We start from the raw sequence: 24,150 nt of genomic DNA, 5'->3' as shown, positions 1-24,150 counted from the left end.
TGAATGCACATTGTTTAATAACTATCGTTATGTTTATCTATTTTGTATAAACATTAGCATGTATGCACTGTACATATGTGGGCCATGTAGTTGAGAGTATGAGATGAGCTGACATGGGACCAAGGGAGTCACTTTGTTTTGCAAAGTTCTGGGCTCATCAGGAGTTATTAGGGGTGTGACGATATAGTAGCCCACGATACATGACGATGAATAATATTGGGGTCATGAGTACAAGACAACAAAATGTTTTAATACTATTTTGAAGAAATATTCAATGCTGAAAAATATGATTGGAGGGTCTGTGGGTCCTCCTCCAGATGATTTTGAGCATTAAACACTATTTTCAGAACATTTGGGGACAAACAACATGATGGGGACAAAATCCACCATTTCAAAAAGTGATTGGGACAGGTCCCCAGTGACCCCAGTGTAAATGACACCTATGCATGGGACTAGATTTTCTTCAACAATACCGTGCAACAGTAATTTACACAATATCACACTATACAGTGAACTACATGGAGAGATATAGTGCGATAGTTCCAACAACAATTGGAACAGAGTTTACATAAAGGTGAATGAGGATTAGGGTAAAAGAAAGGAAAGTGAGTTTTAAATTGTAGGTTTTTCTGAGGCAGTGTTAATGCTACTGAACCAACAGAGCATGGCAATTGCTACAATGAAGTTTTTAAGAGAGCTAAATTAGAGCAGTCTGTGTTAAACGAGGACAGATTTCTTCTAAGAATAAAGGCAAACTTCAACATAGCTCTGGCACACAATTGCATGGACTAATGAAAGCGGCTTAATTAAATAAAGTACAAGTGACTGACAGTTTGCAGGTTTGTCTGTTCCTGTAATGTGGCAGAAGATTAGTTTAAACTTTCATTGGTGATATAAATTTAAAAATTGAAGTGGTTCATGATAGATTAAATGGGGTGAAGGTTGATAGGAGAACTGCAGTGTCCATAATAATTCAGTGAAGATTGTTACATTATAAAAGTATTGACAACTTGTCTGAAATGAATAGTAAATACAATCCTTGTATTTTGAGAGGTGTTGGTTTTAGCGTTTTGTGTAATGACTTTTTTATGCCTTTTAATGGAACACATTCAGATGAACAGGGCCCACAGAGAACAATACAGAACAAATAATATGAAAATACAAAACAACAAAACAAAAGGAGCAGAAAACACATTGTATGAGGGAGATATAAATTAATATGTATCCTACAATTTAATGGTCTTTTACTGTGTAATTTGCCAATTATTAGAGAGGTGTTTTGTTTGACAATTATTTAGAGACAGAGTCGGAGAGATATTGAAATTTAATACAAAACAGATGAATATTGGGAGTGCTTTGCAGCGTTATCGCATTATTGATGTGTGCAACAACAAACACAATATGAATTTAAAAATTGAATTGCAAATTTTGAGAAGGCGTCATTTCCTGCCACGTAACGGCGCATGCGCATCACTCAGCTAATCATTTGGCTACGTGTACCCGGTGTGTGGAAAGTGTTCAGGTGTCTCCCCTCTGCTGGATAACAAGCTGCCATTAAACCCCAAAACCTTAAAGGAGTGAAACCATGGGAGGATCGCAGAGTGTGGAGATACCGGGAGGAGGCTCCGAGGGCTACCACGTCCTCCGAGTGAGTTTTACGCCTCTGTAGGCTGCTGTTAGCTGTTAGCTTAGCATCTGGTCCTCGGCGGAGGATCTTCTGCTCTGTGTGTTGACGAGAGGCCGGGGAGACTGCTGGGGCCTCCGTCTAGAAAACACTAACAGTAACCGTGCCAGAAAAGTGTTATGTGCTTTCGAGTTGTATTACAGCCACATACAGCTTATACGTTATGTTTTTATTTATTTATACCTGCATGTTAACTGGTTAAATATCCCACATAGAAGCTAAACACTAGCTAGCTAGACCTACGTAGCAGCGCTGAATGACAGCTGCCAGGCTGGGTTTGTATCCATTATCGGACACGTCCCTGTGAACAGTGCTTCTTGGCGGCATGGTGGCCCAGTGGCCTCTATGGCATCACAGCAAGAAGGTCCTGTGTTCGAACCCCGCTCGTCCCGGCCTTTCTGTGTAGAGTACGCATGTAATCTCTGTGTAGTCTGCGTGACTTTCCCCCACAATCAAAAAACATGTTAGGGTTCTCTCAGTGACACAGTGGCTGCCCACTGCATGTATGTGACACAATATACCTTACCCCTTGTTTTGCAAACATTTGACTAAGGCAGCTCTAGTAACAAGCTGAGCAGTTGTCAACAGTACAGTTGTAGACCATAGGGGGGTCCATCCTGAACCAGCCGGGGGGGGGGGGAATCAACTTCGCTTTGGGTGCATGCACGGTGTTGAAGTTACTACAGTGATACTTGGTATGAATCGTAACCAAATCGCATTCTGACACGTTTGTTTCCCAAAACTTTCTCATTCTAAAACCACAGCAGGCCCTGCTCTCTTGTGTGTTGGTCAGCTCAGGTCTATCATGTTCATGCTGTACATACAGATCATCTCTGATGCTCTTTATTTACAAGCCATTCAATGAAATCAAGTTGTCTCTCAATTTGTACCCAGGTCCAGGAGAACTCCCCTGGACACCGTGCAGGACTGGAGCCTTTCTTTGACTTTATCGTCTCCATCAACAACACTAGACTGGTAAGAAAAGTCAGCAAATGTATCTAGCCGGGCCTAATGCAAGTGAGCTGGGGCTGCATGTTTAATGGCTGCCCCTCCCCTTCTCTGCAGAACAAGGACAACGACACCTTGAAAGACTTGCTGAAAGCCAGCGTGGAGAAACCAGTTAAGATGCTGGTTTACTCCTCAAAGACCCTGGAGTTGCGGGAGTCGACAGTCACCCCCAGCAACGTGTGGGGGGGGCAGGGCTTGCTTGGTGTCTCAATCCGTTTCTGCAGCTTTGAGGGAGCCAATGAGAATGTCTGGCATGTGCTGGTAAGTAAAGCCTGCGTTTTGTGTTTTTATGTAGTCCAGCTGTACTTTGTTTGGTTATTATTCTCATTAATTCTCTTTAACAGGAAGTGGAGCCTAATTCCCCAGCAGCCCTCGCAGGTTTGCGGCCGCACACTGACTACATCATTGGAGCTGATACTGTTATGAATGAGGTAGTTTATCAGCGCTTCAGGTCCTTGAAACTGTCACTCCTGCACATTCTCCACCTGATAATGATAATGATTGTGTGTCTCCTGGTTTCTGTCTGCCTCTCTGTGACTTTCTCTCTGCAGTCAGAGGACCTTTTCTCTCTGATAGAGAGCCATGAGGGGAAAGGCCTGAAGCTCTACGTGTACAACACAGACACCGATAACTGCAGAGAGGTGATCATCACACCTAACAGTGCCTGGGGAGGAGAGGGCAGGTAACAGACTTTATTTAACACACTTTACTTTCAAAATAAATACACAGAATGGTTTTCACTTTATTACGTCTCAAGTTGGCCAGATAATCAGACAGAATTGCCATTTTCTGTTTTTGGACGAGGAGGTTACCTTTTTTCATGACGATTGACTAAATATGCTGATTTGAAAGCCTATGATTATATTTATAATAATAAAATAAAATTTCAATGTAAAAACATTGTACAATGTGAAAGGGGGTCGCTCATAGTGATGAACCATAAAAGATTTATCTGTAGCTGCGGCATTACAGAGCTTTATAATGAGTTTCAGCTCATTGTTTAGCTATACGGCCCACAACTGTGCTGTTTTGGTTCACTCTCAGCGTTCTTATAGTGTCGTCTTCTGCTATAAACTCTGAAAAACCACTGTGCATTATCTGCTCTGCACCAACACAGTTAGCTGGTGAAAATAGTGGAGTATTTAGCTGCTAAAGAGACAGATATTTCCCTCAGAAGTTGGTAGAGACCAAAAACCGAGCTAACAAAGTGTGAATATTGGACTTTGATTTGCAAGTGGATACAAACATAAGTCTGAGTGAATGATTATGTTGCTCTGTAACTGCTGGATCTTTAATAAGCTTTTTGCCATTTATGTGGCCTTGTTTCTGTCGCTTTTCTTCATTGCTATTTTTCTGCATCCGGCACAGGATGGAGGTTGACATCCCCATTTTTAATCGTGCCCACAAAGCTCTGATTTGCTAACTCGGTTGGGAGAAATCAGTATGTACAACAATGTACACCACCAGGCCTATGTGAATAACTGAAAAACAGGCTAATCTCAGATGTGTTTTAATGAAAATCATCAGGTTTGTTAGTTGGATTCCTTACTTTTTTTCCCCTCCCTTTTCCAGCCTTGGATGTGGGATTGGCTATGGATACCTCCACAGGATTCCCACCAAGCCTTTTGAGGAAGGGAAGAAGATCAGCTTCCCTGGGAACTCTCCCAGTGAGCCCGTCAGTCCGCTGAAGGATGGCTTCACGGAGGTCAGGACACACATTTGATCATACCATTTACTCCAGTTCAGATTGGAGATGTATGAAATGAACTCTTGAATTTGAATGTGATTACTAAGAAATCACAACTGGAATCAGTCCTTATGTAATAACATTGTGTATTGCCCTAAAATTTTACCTACTGTTACACTCAGTGTTCACTGTGTATCCTTGAAAGCTATCGGTGCAAAGTGTTTCATTATGAATGCAACCAAGCAGGCAGAGGGACAGAGAACAAGGTTTTACAGTTAATTGCAATTGAATGTGAACATATGTGTTGGACAGCAGCATCTTTTTCTCTAACTCCTTCATGTTCTCTCTCAACACCTTCAGGTTCAGCTTTCAGCAGTGACCCCTACTCCTACTGCACCTGTTGTCTCCTCTGGCCTTGAAGATTCACTGTCAGGCCTGTCAATCAGCACAGCCCCGCCCACCATGCCCAGCGAGCTGCAGACAGGTATTCTTTCACACACATCCACCTGAGACGAGTTTAGTTATGCGTCAAGTTTTCGCCATACACTACACACGTAGCCACGCCATTTATACTTGTGCGTTAGTGTCTGTGTTGCTCTGCAATTACACTCCCAAAACACTAGTTGGCGGTGGAGTTTCTATGTTTGATTGTCTGGACTTCCTTTTTAGTCCTTGGCTAACGTGAATGGGGGTGAAATGATGATCATGCAGCTCTTCTAGACCTTCCAGATGTTATCGTAACAAATGGATCAAATTCTGATAGTGGAACATGTCATTTTGCAGGGGTTGTGTATTTAACCTTTTTCAGCAACTTTTCTCACAATGTATGGAAAGTGTCTGGTTTGGCCACTGGTAGAATTGACTTGAAAGCATTTTCTTGGGGCTTGGAGGAAATGCAATGATACCAAGCCGATCAATCACAGTTCTTGCGTTCTGTGTTGCCGCAACCTGTAGTTACATTTTTGGTGAGGGTGCGGTGTACCTATGGCGTAGATTTGATGCTGATGTATAAATTGGCCTTTAGTCCAGCACATTGAAATGGTTACATTATGCTCATTTTCAGGTTCCTAATTTTATTTAGAGGTTGGACCAGAATAGGTTTACATGGTTTAATTTTCCAAAAATACCATATTTTTGTCAAACAATGCTGCTGCACCTCTTTTCCCCCTGTGTGTCGAAGGAAGCATCTCACTTCTATTTGATCTTTTTTGGGAGTTGCCCATGTGCATTACCTAGGTAAGGACTAGTAGCCAATCAGAAGCAGAGCAGGACGGGTCCTGACAAGCAAGTTAATGTGATCCAAAACTAAGCTGCTTCAGAAGGGGAGGCAGCGGGCAGACATCTTGTCACTGCGTGTGCTACATTCGGGTTGTTTTCAAGCAGTTCAGGAGTGGGAGATGGTAATCCCTCTGGTGTGGAATTTGCAAACCTATTACATGCACAAAAAAGATATTTAACACTATAAAGCATAAAATGACCACTTTAAGCTCATATGTGATATTTGTGATTTGGAAAAACGGTGTCATGCTCTCTCAAACATTGTGTATTTGCTCCATATGTTTTTATCTGGTGTGCTTGTGTCACCCTTCCCTTCAGGTTTGCCCACAGTGCCTCTGCTCCCCTCCTCCACCAGCCCCACCCTCAGCCCCCTCACTCCACTGAATCCTGCCTCAACTAGCTTCAACCCCGCCACCACGCTACCAGGTGGGTGATTTCTCAAACATTCACATTCAAAACACACACCCTCGATCTGCTGAGTCAGTGAGCTTTCAACACCAAGCACTGGGAAAAGCCCATTCATGGCAGCTCCTTCTCGACAGATTTAAATGGGTGGTTAGGAAAGAAGAGAGGTCTGCATCAACCAATATCCAGTCTTAGTTTGTTCACACAGTACACACACTTCACTGCTGTAAAGTAGCATGAGTTTATTGTAATTAAGGCACTGATCGTTAGGGGAAAAAAATTAATGATAGCACACCCTCAAATGACATTGTGTATGTATGTGGTTGTAGGTCTGATGCCACTCCCAGGTGGCTTACCTCCACTCCCTAACTTGCCCAACCTCAACCTGCCGCTTCCAGACCTCAGTGCCATGTCACTAGCAGGCACCAGAACCTTACCACCGCCATTAGGAACCTCAGGTAAATAAACAATCTTACTTTATGTACCAGTTTCACACTCTAAATATTCATACTCTATACAACTGGCTCCCAAAGGTGCTGGTCAGGACCCCACAAGGGGTCACAAATTAGATCTAGAGATTATTAACAGGATCAGAAAGTAAGTAAAAAACAGAACACTAAAACAAGGGGAAAAGTCAGTCTTTGGTTGAACTGGTCACAGTGGTAAACACATGCAACCAGTGAAACAAGTAGACATTGTTTGACTATGTGTAAATGTACACTGTTGCTAATGAGTGTGATTGTGATGGAGACTGCTAATATCGATATCAAAATCCTGTCCCTTGCCTACAGATTCTGCATTCATATGCTGATATGTGTTTATAGAGATTGAGTGGTTATATCCAAGAGCAGTGACTTCCTGAAGTATTTGAAGTTACCACTCCTAGCTAAAAAATAGTCAGACTGTTTCCAGACTTTATGCTATGCTAAGCGGCTGCTGGCTGTAGCCGTGTTTTCACCGGAGAGATATGAGAGAGGTATCCATCCATCTTTTTCTCAGCAAGAAAGCGTATTCCCCAAGATGTCATACTATTGCTTTCAGTTTGAGATGTGGTTGTGAGGTTCATTTTAAATATAAATCCTAAAAATAGCATCAACACATCTCTTGTTGTTCATTCTTTTTCCTCCTCTCTCCAGCATGCCCACCGCTGTCCTCTTTCCCGCCCCTCAACCTCCCAGGTCTGGCCCCCTTACCCCCTCTACCGACCATGCTGCCCTCCCAGCTGCCTCCTCTCCTCCCTCAGGCAGTGGCCCCCGTCCTGCCCATTTCCACCACCACCACTCCTGCAGCCTCAGTCACAGTCACGGCAGCAGCACCAGCGACAGAGGCCGCAGTCGATCTCACAGCCCACACGGAAGCCGCCTCTACGAACGCTACGGAATCGCCGCAACCCACGGAAACGACACTAACGTTGTCTTAACCTGGGAAGAAAGATCCCGCTTGCCATCAAACCAAAACACACACCTGGTTTCTCTCTTACCCCGTCTGTCTTTCTCTGTGTTTTTCTATTTATTTGGCCAAGAGGGACAGGCAGACAGCTGCATTAGTTCAGACACAGGTGTGCATGCTCCGTTTATTGGTAAAGAAGCTTGTGTGGAGCGATGAAGGATGAATGGATATGAAGAATGGAGGACGGATGTAGACTGACTTTACCAACATGTCTTTATTACCTGATTGTCATGGAGCTTGCCTAAGCTGCTGTATGTGGAGGGCGAGGTCTACTCTTCGCTTTGTAGTTTGTCTTCGCACTTCTGCAGTTACAAGGCAAAGTACTATCTTAGGACCACCCCCCCTTTCTGATCTGGCAATCCTCTCTTTCACATAGTGTTTGTGTTTTTTTGTTTTTTTTTTTATATATCTAAACAGTGTATGTTAATAGGGCTGGATGATAAATTGAAATTACTTGATTACTACCTACATCACAATTCTCCTTTATATATAAACTGCAATAGTTACAACTAATGACATCTAAGTAGAATTTCAGACAACCAGTCAGCTCACAGTCCAGCCCAGGGGTTGGGACAAAGATAGCAGATTGGGCCTACAAGAGGGAAGAAATATTACACGCTGCTGTATTAAACCATAAATAAAGGTAAATATGAAGTCATCATAGTTTTTTTGGTCTTATCATCCAGCCCAGCATGTGTAAACTTTTTATTAGTTAATAGACCCCCTGACAAATAGATTCATTTGATCGACATGTATTAATTTTTGTTGAAATTCCTGTATGAGTATGTTCACCCAATGAATGAATATGCATTATTTTGCACCACCTTTGTGTTTTGAAATTATTATTCTGTCCCTGTATGTCTCCATGTATATCCATAACTACAGTACCTGTCTCTACCACACAGAGATTAACAGCCGGAAGGTCTTGCCAGGGGGGACAGAGGTTTGACAGTTATGAGCTACTGAATGGAGTGTATATGCTTGCTGCTGGGGGATCAGTTGGCAGGAGTACAACATGAGTGCGGGGTTATTAAATATATAGGTCTCCCCCTGGCAGGGCTGAAGCAAATTGATAGGCAGTGATGCAGTACAGCCACACGGTGTCACTGTCACTTTCTGAAAACATCCACACTGTGCACAGAGCGAGCAATAAAGCCAAATGAATTTTACATGATGCCTGTGTGTCTTTCTATGGTCTGCAGTGTCGTTGCTACTCTTTTACAGTCTCTTACACAAGAACATAAAGCTGGGAATGGAATAGGAGCACCGCAGCGCAATAAAGCTAGGCTCTAAGGAAAGCCAAAAGGGTCATTCACATGCTCGAGCATCCGTCCTTAACACAGACCGGTGAAAATGGCAGGTGTAGGTCACACCGACCACCTACAAATTACACGCGTAAAACTTATAAATCAAAATAAGTAGGGGTAACACATGGCTGTCATTAATCATGTGGTTTACGCACTTGGTGCTAGCACCCATTTTCCTTTGTCAAGTAGAAGAGAGAGGAGAAATAAAACTAGACAGGAGGGAGACATGTTAGTGTAATGCCTTACTGCACCCGATGGATAAGATTATAATGTATCGAAGTGGGCACAGACTTTCATTTGGGACCAGCACGCCGTGAGCAGATATTTCCCGCAGTTTAATTGGTCCGTCATGTTACTGAAATTACATCTGTGTTCGGGTTCTTTTGTTCATCTAATGGCTCACAAGTAGAAAAGTAATTCTTTTTACAGCAGGCGAGAGAGCGCATAGAAACCCACAACTTGCTCTGTAACTGCTTCAGCTTGTCTTTCATCTGAATTCTCGCCCAGGAATATTTCTCTTTCCTGTCATGGGCGTGCTTTGGGCAGAGTCCAGGTTGCCTGCATTTGAGAGGGTTTTAAAATGCCACAACAACGTACAGGTAAGTGTTTTATTTACAGGACGACAACATTTGGATATATCCACTTGATTTCTAGCTGCAGTACATCATGCTGCAGCACAGCCAACCTGGAGCGCGCCCACTTCTAATGGTATGAACAGGCCATCCCTAACTACACAGTATACTGGGACTTTGCTCCATATAATGTCTGTTGGACTTTTACATGAAAGTAAACAAAAACCCGTGTGGACATTGATGTTGGTGGCAGAGGAACGTGTTGCATCCCCCCCTCCCCAAACAGCACAGCGGGTGTCCGTTTCAGAAAAGGGGCTCTGGAGAGTGTTCCTCTTAACACAGTTCAAGTATGCACATATGCAAGGCGAAAACCATTCACACGTTACAAACTAAAAGCAACATTTATAGCAGCAAACTGAGAACAGCTTTCAGAAGGGAAACTCAAAGAAACTGAGCAAAGTGAGACACTGGGAAGCAAGGATAAGCCTCATTATTATGTATTGGCTAGTGGGTAAGGTCTCCTGCAGGTGAAATGTACACTAAATTCTGTCTTAGTCTTTTGCAGTACAGTAACAGCTGATCCAGCCCCTCTCAGTTCAGTCCAACTTCAGGCAGCTTGATGAGGACATCTATGACAACGTGGTGCTGTAATACTCTACTGTTTGAAACACGGTGAGTCTCATCTGAACAACGAAAATGGATTAAGACAGATTCACAGATCCACTTCCTGTAAACTCAGCAGTAGAACTGAATCGCTTTGCGATGAAACAAAAAGTGTGAACCCGAGGACTTGGCTGCTGAGTCCAGAACTAGCCCTCGCTGTAGTACTTCATGCCAAATGTGTGAGCCCAGATCAGGACCAGATCTGGACCGGAAGTGCAAATCGACCCCAGAAATTTAATCTGGAGCTTTTTTTTTTTTAGTAGAGTCCCATCAAATGTTACTTTTACGTTAACTCTTGTCGTGTGCAGAGGGGACTACAAGGGTCAGTTCAATGAGATGTAACCATCGTTTTGTGCCTTATAACAATGGATTGCAGAGTTGACTTGAACAAGTAGTCCATCTTTAATGTACAGATACCTTCTCTGCAACGCACACCTGTTCACCCTTTTCTTCGTCAACGCCACCCTCAAATAAGCAGCAGGAGAACATCTATAACAGCGGTTTTAAGTTGAGTAAAATCTAAGCCATCTTGTAAGGTGTATTATGGTGTAGAACTAAAACAGGTGGCCTTGGACCGGGCATCTAGGAGCCCCTATAGCTGTGGAAATGTCTCCTAAGGGATTCCATAAAGTCCATAAAGAGATCTACTAGCTTCATCATTTTCTTTTCTTCTCCAAACACAAAGACTCTTGTAATTCTCCTCTCTCTCCCTTTCCACTTTCCTTCTATTTTCCAGTTTTGTTCTTTACCCCCCCCCCCATCTCAAACATTTGAGTTCAAGCACAACTCTGTACAACACATGCATAGGGAGTGTCCCCCTTCCACTTCACACTTTTCCATCTCACGTTTAATTCTCCTCTGTTGCTAATGTATCCATTTGGGAACAGCTCAAGTAAAAAAAAAAAAAAACAAATAAAACCCGATCCACATCCATTGTCCTCCCTTTCTGACAATCCTGCCGTGAGATTGGCCAGAGGGTCCAGTCAGTCATGTGAGAGAGCCAATCAGTAGGTAGGGAGAGATGAGCCGGAGGGCTGCAGGGAGCCGGAGGAGTTTGAGCGTCTCATGTGAGGGAGGAGGTAGGAGTCCGAGCACAGTTGGTGAACGTCGAACCTGTCCTCCTTGCGGTAGGCCAGACAGCGCCGGATAAATGCCTGCAGAGCAGAGTAGAACATATTATAAGATAGGACTTTCCCACTGATCCCACTCTCAGGAAATTCAGTGTGTGTGTGTGTGTGTGTGTGTGTGTGTGTGTGTGTGTGTGTGTGTGTGTGTGTGTGTGTGTGTGTGTGTGTGTGTGTGTGTGTGTGTGTGTGTGTGTGTGTGTGTGTGTGTGGAGGTGTGTCCGTCATTCTGCAATTACAACCCCAAACGCTAGTCGGCAGTAGCGCTACAGCGTCCACTGTGTTGACATTTGCCGGCCGAGCAGGCTAACTTCCGGTTTAGCGCTCCGCTAATGTAAATGGGGGTAAAATTGTAAACGTGCGGCTGGTGTAGCCTTTTCAAATGTTACCGACCGAATGGATCACATTCTGATAGCGAAACGAGTCATTTCGCTCGGGTTGCGTCAGTCAAATATATTGATTCACTGTGTTACAGCCGCCGTTTTGGCCACTAGTAAATGTTACTTCAAAGCGCGGGGTACTTCCGGTCGGCTTGGAGGCATTGCGAGACTACCCAGCCAACCAATCACAGAGCTTATGGTCCACTTCGACTAGACGTGTAGTTACATTTTTGAGGAGGTGCGATAGTGTAGCCTCTGCATAGCCCCGTAGCCTACGCCGTCGATTTGACGCAGAAGTATAAATTGCACTTTAAAGGTTAGGCGTGTAGTTGTGATGGTTAAGGTTACACTATGTCAATGACATGTGCGTGTGTTACCTTGGCTTCTGTGCTAGCCTGTGGTTTAGTAGGGAATTGGACCTCTGTGGCTTTGAGGATGGTGTTTTCCTGGAGAATATCCTGCTGTGATTGGTTGTGACCAAACGGCTGGAAAGACAAGAACACATAGAAACTCATGTCCAATCCAATGTCTTCACATTGCTTCAACTATAGTAACTGGAATGTGAAAAATTAATTAAAGAGACTTCTCCGACGTCCAAATCTATTTTCCCCAAAGCACTGCCTCTTAGAATTGACCTGAGTGGCCCAATGTTGACAATGAATCCACGTGGAACGATATACCGGAGGAGTACATGATCTTCTCCGAGGTCCTTTGCATTGTTCAAAATTTGTACAACGAAAGGGGTAACAGGTGGTGTTTAGTGTTATACCTTGCGTCCGTAGAGGCACTGGAAGAAGATCACTCCCACAGACCAGACGTCCACCTTGTTGGAGATTTTAGGTGGCTCCTTCCCCACCACAAAACACTCTGGAGGAAGGTACCTGAGAAACACACACCCACACAATAACAAACACATAACTGAGAGTTCAGTTCAGTTACGCTGCTTCAAGTGGTAGGAATTAAAGGTAATTCCTTGACAATAAAGAGGTGTAACCCACGTTACAATGTCAGTCTGAGAGGGGTAGGTGTGTGTTACCAGTAGGTGCCTGCTCCCTGTGATGTGAGGTCCATCCCATCCACGCCATAGTTATCATCATCCATTATCTTAGACAGGCCAAAGTCTGTGATTTTGATTTCTCCGCACGCAGTACCATCCACCAATAAGATGTTACCTGCACACCACACAGACAGTGAGACTTGAGTACAGTGTGTGAACCTGATCTTGGAAGGATTGGTTTCAACTACAGCAGTATCACCATCTGCTCCGCCCAGCCAAACCCATTTTTCACCCAATGTTGAGAAGGAAAACACTTAATGCTCGCCCCACACTAGGGGATAATTGGGCAGATTCTGGGTCCGATTTGCCCCTCCCGACAAGTGCAGGGGTGTTCCCGATTTGAAGTTGAATAGATTATCTGCCCAAATCATCCTGTAGTGTGGTTTACAGATATAATCTTAAGGTTAAGGACTAGATGGGAGTCTCCCTGATTTCAAATCATGAATATCAATCATGTTTGATATTTAGTTCTTACGATTTAAATATAAAAATCTGTTAAATCTGTTATGTCTGCGGTATCCCACGTTTTTGAAATCAGTTAAAATCAGTTAAGATTTGAAGAGTGAAAGGACCATAACTGACTCTAGCTTCTTCTTAGAAGTCAAAAGCACTGCAAAAAAAGCAAGCAGTCTACTTGTTTTCATCAGTTATCTACATTTAATTTCATGTATGAAGATGTGACCCACCAGGTTTGAGGTCATAGTGGATGATGGGGGGTTTGATTTCATTGAGGTAGCGCAAGGCGCTGACAATCTGCATGACAATGGAGCGGGCCTCCTTCTCTGACATCAGCTTGTTTTGCTTCAGGTAGAAGTCCAGGTCGTTGCCTTCACAGAACTCCAGAACGGTACAGAACCTGGGCGAGCAGCGGACACACATGGTTACATACAGGAGAAAAAGATCAAGTTCAACAACTGACGGTGAACAAATCAAGGTAATTTATTTGTGCTTACTCTTATATCAAGAATGTAACAGTACTGTCATTCATTTATTGACCCCTCATTAGAAAGGAAGCTGGAAAGACTGAAGGCAAAGGGGAGAAATTTTACTTGCGCAACTAATGATTTTCACTTGCACACTATGCTAGCATGGTAACACTCATCGCTTGGCTAGCTTCCTGTCCTCATTCTTCAAAGGACATCTACACGACCGGTGCTGCTATGAGAGCAGCGTAAGTTAAGTCTTTTAAGGAATAGGTCAGTGCATAATGTGCGTGTGCAGCGAATGTGTGGGTGAGTGAATGAGCGAGAGGCAAAAGTAAATGTAAAAGTGAACAGAGGAAAAGATTAGCAGTAAGTTGTCAGTCTGGCAGTAAATGTACAGAGTAGGTTACAGTGTGCCTGTTGTTTCCCCAACTGTTAAAAGTGGAGGCGGTTAGTACTAGCAAACATCTCCCCTGTATAGTACATTTTTGGCAGCTAAGTAACACTTGCTATATCTTGCTAAGAACTTCAGGTACGTGCATAGACTATACTAGTGTACAACTCTGTCCCCTAAACATACTGTACATTGTGTACACAAATTATATGTCAGTTTTCAGAGGAGACAGGAAACTGGTTGTTAAAGAACGGACCCTGGTGAGTGTGGAGGAGCTGATGTTAGTAAGGCAAATTAGGGATGCAAACTAGTTCTGTTAATCTAATGAGGAGATGTTTCTTTTGAATTTTAATGTGCAAATGAAATGCTTGGTAATTATCCATAAATTCTGTGCAGGATCCATAAATTCTGTGCAGGAAAAAAAAGATTCACCAGTATGGCTGCACAATGAATCAAATATTGATCAAGATTATGATTTTAGCTTCCCACAATTACATGAACATGATCGATGGCGATATCGCCGTTTAAAATGCATGCTCCTCTCGTGGAAACTGCTGCATATCAAATCAAGCGCTTCCTAAACTTAAAGCCAAGGGGGCGATTTGGCTGTCTGCGCACCCTCCTGCTGCTACAGTCCACAGTGGACAGCAAAGTCTGCATGTGTCCGCTGTCAATTTTCAAAATAAAACACTCTGTGCACCCTGTCCTGATCATAAATCAACACAGTTAAAACAGATAAAAAAGAACCATGTATCTACATTGCCTACTTAATCATAGAAGCAGCACAAAAATCAAGCACTGATTACCAAATCAACTAAATGTCAACATGTCAGCAAAATCAGGCAGGCAAAAACCCTATGATTCTGAAATGCTTCCTGTGGGATATGCAGCTAAGCGGACAACCGAACAAAACCGGATCGCAGAGAGCCGTTGCTGGTAAGCAGAGTAGAAGCCATAGGTAGAAGCACAAAAAGCAAAATAACAACAAGCCAACAATGTGCTCAGCTCCTGAAATGTGTCTGAGACGCTTCCATTGGAAGTTAACACTGCGCAGAGGATGGGACAAAACCGTGGCGCAGCAGTAGCTGGAATCAGTGGACTTCCCAGGTAAAATGTTTTTTATATTTTGCTTCTAGGAGATGATGCACTTTAAGGACCAGGCTTATTTCGATGCAAAGATTTGTACATGCAGAAATGCAGCACATCATGGATTTGAACATTAGAACAGTTGTCGGTTTATTTCAATTTGCAAGTGCAATAAAAATATGTTGTCCCTAAAATCAATGAATAATCGTGATAAATAATCATGATCTCAGTATAGATCAATATAATCGTGATTATCATTTTGTCCATAATCGTGCAGCCCTTTGCACCAGCAATCATTTTATCATCACACTGCAGCCCTCTGAATCACCCCTATCACTTCCCAAAGCAAAGCTTTGCTAACATGGTACAATGTGAGCTGGGTCAACACTCAACCTTTGTATTCAACACAGAAAGGGTTTCATTTGGTTGTCTGGACAAATATACAGCATTGTCAGCCTGGGTAAGTAACCCTGGCTACCAGTTTTCTTTAACTCTCTTTTGGGTGACCACGCCACATGCTTAGTTAACACCCAAAGATATAGGTTTATTGTCAGGGCATGTTGATGCTGAATCATACATTTTTCTGTGAACTGCTTTTACTATTTATTCTTTCGCAATCTGATAACACCTGCATGATGTTTGCTCTTACTTGTAGCACCCACTGACATAGAGCCTTCAGGCAAAATACAAAACACTCATTATTTGAATATTTGCTGGGTAGGGCCTTTATGGAGGTCTGAATCTTACTGATGTGCACCGTGTTGTTATAAGCTCACAGTGCTGTGTGATCAACAACCTGAGGATATGTCAGCCCAGCAGGGGTGCAGCTGGCAGAGGTCAGAGGTGACTCACGTGTCAGTATCCAGCGAAAAATAGTCATACAGTTTGACTATTCTGGGATGGTCCAGCTGCTTGTGTATCCGGTACTCCCTGCATGCATGCCTGGAAGGAAATAAATGTCAACATAGTGTGTGTGTTGCGAGAGAAACATTTTGTCTTTGCGTCTCCGAACTTGTGTGCATTTGTGTGTGTGTGTATATATGAGACCTACTTGTGGTAGTTCTCCTTCTTCTCCTCTCTCCAGTTCTTGTTGAGCTGGTGGATTTTAACAGCTGCGTAGCGCTGCTCAAACAGGTCAAAAGCCTGTGTGTGATAAGAAAACACACACACACACACACACACACACACACTTCTTTTTACAGACTTTACATACAGAGGGGATAGGGGATAAAAGCTAGTCCAACCATACAGACATTACCTTATAGACTTCACTGAAGCCGCCTCTGCCCAGCAAGTGCAGCAGCAGGTACCTCTCATTCAGGGTTGGATGGTCTTTAAACCTGTGTGTGTGAGAAGGCACACAGACATTTTTTTTAAGCTCATTGCTTGTACCCGGCTCGTGCCACCTTTTAACCACATTATATCATAAATCCATTGTACATTAACATATTTATTTTACCATTACAGACTACATGGAGATGCAATACAGAAAAAATATGATATTTTCATCGCCTGGTAAAAAAAACCTGGAATACAACTGTAACTGTAAATTTGATGAAAAGAAACTGATATACAACAGTTTCTTCACAATCTTTCAAAAATATACCAGGCGAATGTCCATGTTTTGGACATATTTACTGTTTATATGTTCACTTTTATTGGGAGTTATCTTCAAAACATTATTTCTCTTCATACAACCACATTCCAAATAACAAAGCTTCCAAAACATTTAAATATTGATAAAAACAGTCAATATCTATGACCAAAAGCACTCCCATGCTTTACAGGACACAGCTTGAGAACAGAACATCCTACAGTAAGTGGGCTCTTTCTCTTTGTATTGAAGAGACGAATCGATTGATATCCTACATGTCTGTGTAGCTGCTACAGGTCGCCAGCAGAGGTTGATAAAGACCGCCTCTGCAAAAGCAAACTCTTCTTCTCTACTTCAATCTGACCACAGAAACGAAACTTATTGGCTAAGCCGACCTCACCAAGATGGCGGCCCGCCAGACGGTCTGTTGACACAAAGGGCCGCTGTTTTTGAACGGAAAACAGCTAGAACAGCAAAAAAATCGACCGGGCAGGTCCGGTAAAGTACTTTGCTAAGATGACATACTTAACAGGTTAATGTGTAGAATGGACTTACGCTGAGCTGTCCTCGTTGTTTATCCTCTTCAGCTCTCTGATATGGAGGTTCCTCACTCTCTCCAGCCGCTCTAGCTCTGCTTGGATCTCAGCTTCTTCCTGCATTAAAACATCATATGAGATGGAGAATTGTACATTTTAAAACCCATCAAGCAATTTTGGACTGTAGATGCCATTTAATACTGAATGCATGACCATCTAAGCATTGTTCTAAATGCATTTCAAGTGCTTCTGTGTACATTCTGGTTATTTCACTGGACAAAAATATCGTATAGTCACAACATGTTCTTATTGACTGACTGATCGGTTGAGTGTGTTGCTATAGACCTTCTTCAGATGCCCAAGGCGAAGCTTGAAGATCTCTTCCTGCTCGTGGTACTCAGCAAGTGTCAGTCTGCCAAAATATGGAAAAGTCAGAAGCTCAAGAATCTAAAAAAAAGTTCTACAGTCAAAACAATATAAAACAGAGGGCAATCATCCCACTAATTCTTTGTGGTATCCTCCACTTTTACACTGACAGTATGTGTATATTGCAGGGTACTCACAGCTGGGGCAGGGAGGGCTTGAGGAAGGGGTCAGAGTCGTTGCCGTTGACCACCTTGGTTTTGCGCTGCTTGGGTTCAGAGGTGGAGGCCACCGAGACGGAGGGCGATGCAGGGTTTGGAGGCTTCCTCTTGGCCAGCAGCTTCCTCTGTCGCTCTATGTCCTCCCTCTGCTGGTTGATGCCCTCCTGCTGCCTGCACAGAGAAGAGGATGCAGAGGTTTAGGAAATGGGTCATGTGAAGAAAATGCTTTAGCAGACAATAAACAGCCTTTGGCAATGTTTTTGCTCCTGGCTGTGAAATGAAGCATGCACACAAAAACCTCTTGTGCCACTTTATTTCTGACCCTTCTGTTTAAAATGCAAAACCTAAACTTCTAAATTAAACTGAATGGAAAACTATGCATGCGTTTGCAGTGTCTTACTTGATCAGGTTCTGGAATGCGTATCCGTCGGTCCACTGTTCTGTGTAGGACGCTCCATGTCTGACAGTGGTGAAGTGACCGAGACGGAGACGGTCCTGCATGCTCTTCTCCCGACACGACTGCTTCTCCTGAGTGCTCTGTTCACAAAAAGAGGCAGACATGAGAAATAATGAGCAGTGTTGCTGAAGGTGTGTCGAAGAGAAGAGAGGAGAGACACACAAAATATTCTGGGGACAAGCCCTAAGTCACATCTCCACCCAGAATAAAGGTGTGGTACATAGCTTTATTTTTCTCTGGACATATTTAAGCTCCATTTAGGAATATTTTAATATCGCTGAATCAAACCACAGTATATTGTGAAAGGGTTGCTTGAGCACCAAATACCCTCACCACTGTGCAGCTCTATGCCCAAAATGGTGGCAACAAGAAAATAAATAATAATTTTTTTTAAAAACGGTGGCCGGTTAAGAGATTCAAACATCTACCGACCCAAAAAGACAGAAATTTTCCCCTCAGGAGTTGTGGACCAAAACAGAGCTAAAAACAGGAGAGAAAACTGGACTTATTATGTGAAAAATGTTGCTCTATTTCTGTTGAATGTAGGCACTTTTTTGCTATCTTTGCAAGCAGTACATTTCAGATCTTCTATATGGTGGCTGTAAGAACATGATAAGATAATAAGTCTCTCTGTTAGGCTTATATACAGTAGGCTGAGTCTCTGTCAGTTTGTGTTTCTTTCTGCCCACATGTGATCAAAAACCATTTTATGTAGCCGTTCTTTAAATCAAATGTATAGTGAATAGACAAAAAGAGTGCACTCATACAAAGACAGACACCTTCTCTATAAGCAGCTTCTTGCTCATGGTGATGCACTTATTGAGCCTCTCCTTGTATTTCTCCAGGAGTTTTTGCTGTTCGTCTATCTGTCTCCGCAGGTCACAGTTAGCCTGTTAAGGAAAAGACAGCAAGAGCTAAATTCAATTTGTTGTATAGTTATAAACATAATACAAACCTGACATGATAACCTACAGTACATTAAACTGTTGTCCTCTTACATGCTCTTCATCAAAACTCAGGTTATGGAAACTGAACTCACCCTGAGCAGGTCATCGATTCGCCCCTCTTTTTTTTCCAGGTCCAGACTCTTGTTGCTCTCCAGAGCAGCAAGTTTCAGGCCTGTTAACTCCGTCTAAGAGAGCCAGACGGGTACAGTCAGAGGTGTATTAATAAATGCACAATGTATAAGATCAAGTGAGTGTTTCATGTGTGCATCATATTACCTGGACAAACTTGCTGGAGGATGCTTTGGGGTTGTGTTCCCCAAAACACAGACCCGTAGGAGAGGAGCTATTCTGCCGGATCTACAAACAAAGAGGTATTGTTAAACCTTGTAACACAGAGACCCACATTCACCTCATGTGCAAATAACTCATCAGAAAACCGTGTGTTCAGGCATTCTAGTCTTTGTGAAATACTCACGATTAAGCCCGGGGCAGAGTGCGAGTTCTGTGGAGAGCGCCGTGCTGATGGAAGGCCTCTGACTGGACTGGAACCATTTCCACCCTGGAACTTTGCAGAGAAAGGGTGAACTTAAAAATCTGGTCCAAACTGATCAATCTTAACATATTAATAATATTATAATGACAGAAGTTGCTCTAATGCTCACATCAAAGTAGTCGCTGATCTTGGGCCCACGTGTGGAGGTCTTCCCTGCATAGAAATTAGATTTTTAATGCGAGCTATCAATAACGCATAGATGCCTACATTATACTGCTTGCAGTTGTCAGTCATACCTTGACTACTCTCTGAATAGGTGTCAGCTTTTCTTTTCCTCCCTCTTGACGATTCAGAGTGCTTCTTCTCCGGGGTCTGTGAATCGATATGAAATAAGAGAGAGAGGAAAAAAAAGTTTAAATCCCCTGCGTTTTACCTAACAAAGCTAGCGGGAAGAAAGAGTACATACTGAGTAGGCAGGGGAGCTCCCTCTTTTCAAATCAGAGTTCTAGGAAGAGGAAGAGAAGGAGAGGTGGAGGTAGTGGGAGTGACAGAAAGACGAGTGGGCCAAGCAAAAAAAAAAACCCTGAGTACTGACAACATGCAACTGTATCTAACCAGGCTTCAATGTTGGTATCTGTGTAATAGAATGTGTAATCTTTTGTTTCAGCTTTTGTTCTGTCTTCTCAAAATAATTAACTGTCATCCATGCCCACTGCAAAAATGGTTATGTGTGTGTGTTCTGTTTACCTCTGACTCCTTGTCGCTAGAGGAACCCAGACTGCCATAGCTGTGGTTAGAGGACTCATTGGCCAGACCCTACAAACAGTGAGAATTGAAACAAATAAGTTAACAAACACATACACACATCTCCACAGGTGTGTGCTGCCGTTCAAGTCCAGTAACCCTATGAAATGTGAATAAAAAGTGAAACAAAGCCTGGAGGGCAGGCCTCTGATAGGAATCCAGATCTTCAGTTTTCATTAGGCGTGTCACTTGGCTCTTTTCCATCACATGTACATTGCCAGGAACCCTGCATCCTTTTTAGGAAAACAGAACATTTAACCTGCTTTTCCACTATGGAAACCTGGGTTTGGTTTTTATTTCCTGCTGCCAAAAAGCTCTTGTTGCTGAGATAGTACTTTCTGATTAGTTAGTCACTGGAGTGAACTTGTTATTGACATCCACACAATGCAGGCTTTGAGCAGTTAAAAAAAGTGTTGTCTTGTGAGCACAAATTGTGTGTGGCGTATCTGAAAAATAAGGAATTATTTTTGTGTGTTGTAGTAACCTTAGCCCCTCCGCTGGTGCTCCCAGTGCTGCCTACTGTGTTACCACTGACAGCTCCTGTGAACCTGGCCTCCAGCAGCTCCTGTCTCCTGGGGTCCAGGCTGTGCAGCTCCTCCATGGGGCCTGACATGAGGGCATCAACAAGAGAAAGGTGAGAAGCTTACATTATTGTCATTACTAGCAAACAATGGTGACAAGTACACGGAAGCAGAGCCGAGAGAGCTGGACATTTTTCTGTGACAAAATGATTTCCTTAATTCCTAGAGAGGAATTACAATGAGCACTAAGAGAAGGAGCAGAGGACGGTATCTGTGGGGAGGATTAGAGAAAATTAAGAGTGATTTGAGGATAAAAATAGAAAAATGGTTTTGATTCAACTGGGCAGTGGGTAGCTCTTTTAAAGATCCACTTTCATGCTATAATGGAAGATAATGTAGATGAGTGACGCTGCATTCCTAACTTAAACAGGAAGGTCATTCTACCACTGGGAAGTCAGGAGGGAGAAGAGACTAGGCCGGGCGGAGTCTCCCAGTATGTCAACACAAACTTAACTTAGCCCTTCTATTACCTCATTAGTTACACTGTCACAATGGCCTCATTGCACAGTGGCACTAGTCGGTGATATTTAGGGATCTCAATACATTGGATGCCTTGCAGATAGAGCACAATACCAGCTGAGACAAGGACATTTAAAGTTTTATACCAAAGAAAGCCACATCTTTTCTGTGTCACACTTGGAAAAGAAGTCACAGTCGCTGAGGAATAGATGTGGGTCTTTCAGAAGTTATGTGGCTAATTCAAATGCTACACGCGTGTATTGTGCTGGTGAAACCGGCCACAGCTTTTGGTTTTGCAGGCCATTCAGGCTTTGCAAAACCTTAGTTTTACATTTAAATGTTGTCAGTACATATAGCCAGATTTGCAGATGTCCAAGTGGTAAACCTTACCTCTGTAAATCTGAGCCACATTGTTCATAAAATGACTCACACACCCACAAGCAGTAGGCTAAACATATAGGTGCCTGACTGGGCCTTGCTCTATGACTACCAGTTTCCAGGGAGAAACACACACACACACACACACACACACACAGGTCCTCTGCTCCCTGCTGACTACTGCTGCAAGTGTTTGTTTCCTTATTGGACATTTCCTGGCTGTCATCTTTACACAGCTCCTGGCACAGGGGCAAGCCCTAAAAGGCATAATGGACATTATGAAACCCTTGAGCAGTGAAACAGGGAACACACTACAAGGCCTGTGTGAGGTTATCTAAGGACAGGGGAGAGATCGATTTAGCCTAATTTATATATATAGTTAGAGCTTTATTTTATAGCTTTATTTTATATCATAGTACATTAGTGTTAAGAGTCTTGGGTTGAAAATTAATTCTTAAACGATATCCTCGGTACTGTAATTGCAAACAGCTTTTCGTTCTTACCGTCTTATTATCACAGCCTTAATTTTCATGTCCTATAATGTCCTATAACTACTAACGTTATAACGTTACTTAGCTGGACGATTATAACAAATTGCTCCCACTTATGATCACTGTTTTGTCACATCCAGCAACTCAGCAATATCGGAGTAAATAAAGTCTCGACAACATGTCAAAAACAATATGCAAACACAGATGAATCCGAACTGGACAGAAAGGTAAAATGCAGGGCCTAATCTCAAGTTTATAGCAGTAGGGGCATGCACTGCAATGCATTAATGGATGCATGCATAGCTACGTTGTTTTAATATCCAACTAGATGCTGTTGATAGCTGGCGAATGTTACAAACTGCTACAAAACACTGTTATCGCACAGCTACGAGTAGCTAGAAACCATGTAAGCTGACAGTCATACAAACAAAACAACAAGCTAGCGCTGCCTTTGTGCAAACATGATAGCTTGCTGCTACTTAGACTGGCCATCAACTGAACTGACAGCTGACGTTTGGCTTCCAATTCACGGCATCAGTGAACTTGACATCCATTTTTACTTCAACAAACGTTAGCTCGACACGGCCAAAATAATCCACTTCTCCTGCAAAGGACACACTTAAAGGAGAATAAGAGTCGGTCGTGCACTTGGCGAGCTAATATACCTTCCTTGCTCTTTGCGGTCGCCGTTATATGTTGTTGAGAAAACGTTGGGGACGAGGAGAGCTGCGACCAAGATGGCGTCGCCTCCAAACTTCCACCACCACTTCCACTGTTACTTTGGACACTCATGAAGCCACTTTACCGCCGAGAGGAGCCAGCGTACACACTGTCGTTCGCGGAAATCCCAAACTTGCGTCCATCGTTTGACACCTGCTGTAACCAAACAGGCCAGTAAACGTGAGTTACAGCGGATTTGTGTTCCTAGACGTCTCGCATTTTGTGACCCGTAAGGGTCCTGCGGAGGAGCGGCTTCCTTAGACACTCGCTGAAACGGATCCAATGTAACCTTTGCATGATGACCGCACCGCGCGCCTGTCAGCATCCACTTCGCGAGAGGAGCTCTGATTCTAGTAGGCGAGGCTATCGCGAGGCTGGCGCGCACCTAGCAGCGCGATGGGGGATGGCATGAGCGTGACACCGAAACAGACACTGATCTGGGATCATTTTACCCTCCTCCAATCTAGCCTTAGGTTGGCTGGAAGGCAGAACTCAGTGTCGACCTGAGAACAGCCTCTTGTTTGGGTGAAAACAACAAACACCCCGAAAAAAATGGCCGAAAGTTCTTGTCTGCTTGAGGAGAACGACGGAAAAGACAAAACACACATATGCAAACATGCGCGCGCGTGCGCACATGCACCACTACATGAATATGTATACACACATAAGTATATATGTGTCTATACAGAAGCCTATACATATAACTTACACATATTCACACGTACATATATAAGCACAGGCCTACATATATACATATAGTATATATTATGCATAGTATACATGTACAATTTATATATTATGTACAGTATGCATGTACAGTAGTTTACAGTTTGTGTTGTGTGTTTGTGTTTATATGGACCTGTGGTGTTAATAAGCTTTTTTTCAGTCTTGAAATACAAGTTGTGGGGGGGAGCGGGGAGTGGGGTGCAGGTGGGAGGATAGTGATGTGGTCTGGGCTATAAGGTCTTTTTTGTTCCAAATTTGGTGCAGTGCATCAAAATGCCTTTGCCTTCTTGTAGGGCAGCATGCACATACACACACACACACACACACACACACACACACACACACACACGGGATCTTTAACAT

General features: G+C 43.2%; 2 protein-coding genes across 7 annotated transcripts; one reads left to right on the top strand and one right to left on the bottom strand.

The window, feature by feature from the left end:
- The first annotated feature begins 1,481 nt into the window (after positions 1–1,481).
- gorasp2 (golgi reassembly stacking protein 2) lies at positions 1,482–8,680 on the top strand. Its single transcript, XM_038718610.1, has 10 exons — positions 1,482–1,648; positions 2,579–2,659; positions 2,750–2,953; positions 3,037–3,123; positions 3,244–3,374; positions 4,265–4,397; positions 4,740–4,863; positions 5,976–6,083; positions 6,392–6,520; positions 7,199–8,680. The coding sequence occupies exons 1-10, from the start codon at positions 1,586–1,588 to the stop codon at positions 7,480–7,482; spliced, it is 1,344 nt and encodes a 447-aa protein (XP_038574538.1). The 5' UTR covers positions 1,482–1,585; the 3' UTR covers positions 7,483–8,680.
- Positions 8,681–9,412: 732 nt separating this feature from the next.
- On the bottom strand, positions 9,413–23,464 carry LOC119902430 (serine/threonine-protein kinase tousled-like 1-B). 6 transcript variants are annotated; one of them, XM_038718604.1, is made up of 23 exons: positions 23,007–23,464; positions 20,917–21,038; positions 20,376–20,444; positions 20,095–20,133; positions 19,925–20,000; positions 19,798–19,841; positions 19,611–19,694; positions 19,412–19,492; positions 19,228–19,320; positions 18,968–19,078; positions 18,621–18,668; positions 18,132–18,268; positions 17,711–17,902; positions 17,493–17,559; positions 17,167–17,264; positions 16,276–16,357; positions 16,069–16,160; positions 15,870–15,959; positions 13,301–13,470; positions 12,594–12,729; positions 12,327–12,438; positions 11,935–12,042; positions 9,413–11,207 (listed from the first exon to the last, which is right to left on the bottom strand). In XM_038718604.1, exons 1-23 carry the CDS (start codon positions 23,131–23,133, stop codon positions 11,058–11,060), a joined length of 2,328 nt encoding a protein of 775 aa, XP_038574532.1. In that variant the 5' UTR covers positions 23,134–23,464; the 3' UTR covers positions 9,413–11,057. The 6 variants fall into 6 exon arrangements, with proteins under 6 accessions (XP_038574532.1, XP_038574531.1, XP_038574534.1 ...); XM_038718603.1 differs by having other exon boundaries at positions 19,611–19,700; positions 23,007–23,462; XM_038718606.1 differs by lacking the exon at positions 20,095–20,133 and having other exon boundaries at positions 23,007–23,463.
- Positions 23,465–24,150: the final 686 nt, after the last annotated feature.

This window comes from Micropterus salmoides, unplaced genomic scaffold (assembly GCF_014851395.1).
Source record: "Micropterus salmoides isolate LMB-PRFRI ecotype aquatic unplaced genomic scaffold, ASM1485139v1 Ms_hic_scaffold_14, whole genome shotgun sequence".
Taxonomy (NCBI): domain Eukaryota; kingdom Metazoa; phylum Chordata; class Actinopteri; order Centrarchiformes; family Centrarchidae; genus Micropterus; species Micropterus salmoides.
Note: the sequence above shows the minus strand (reverse complement) of the source record. Positions and strands in the feature narration are given on the sequence as shown.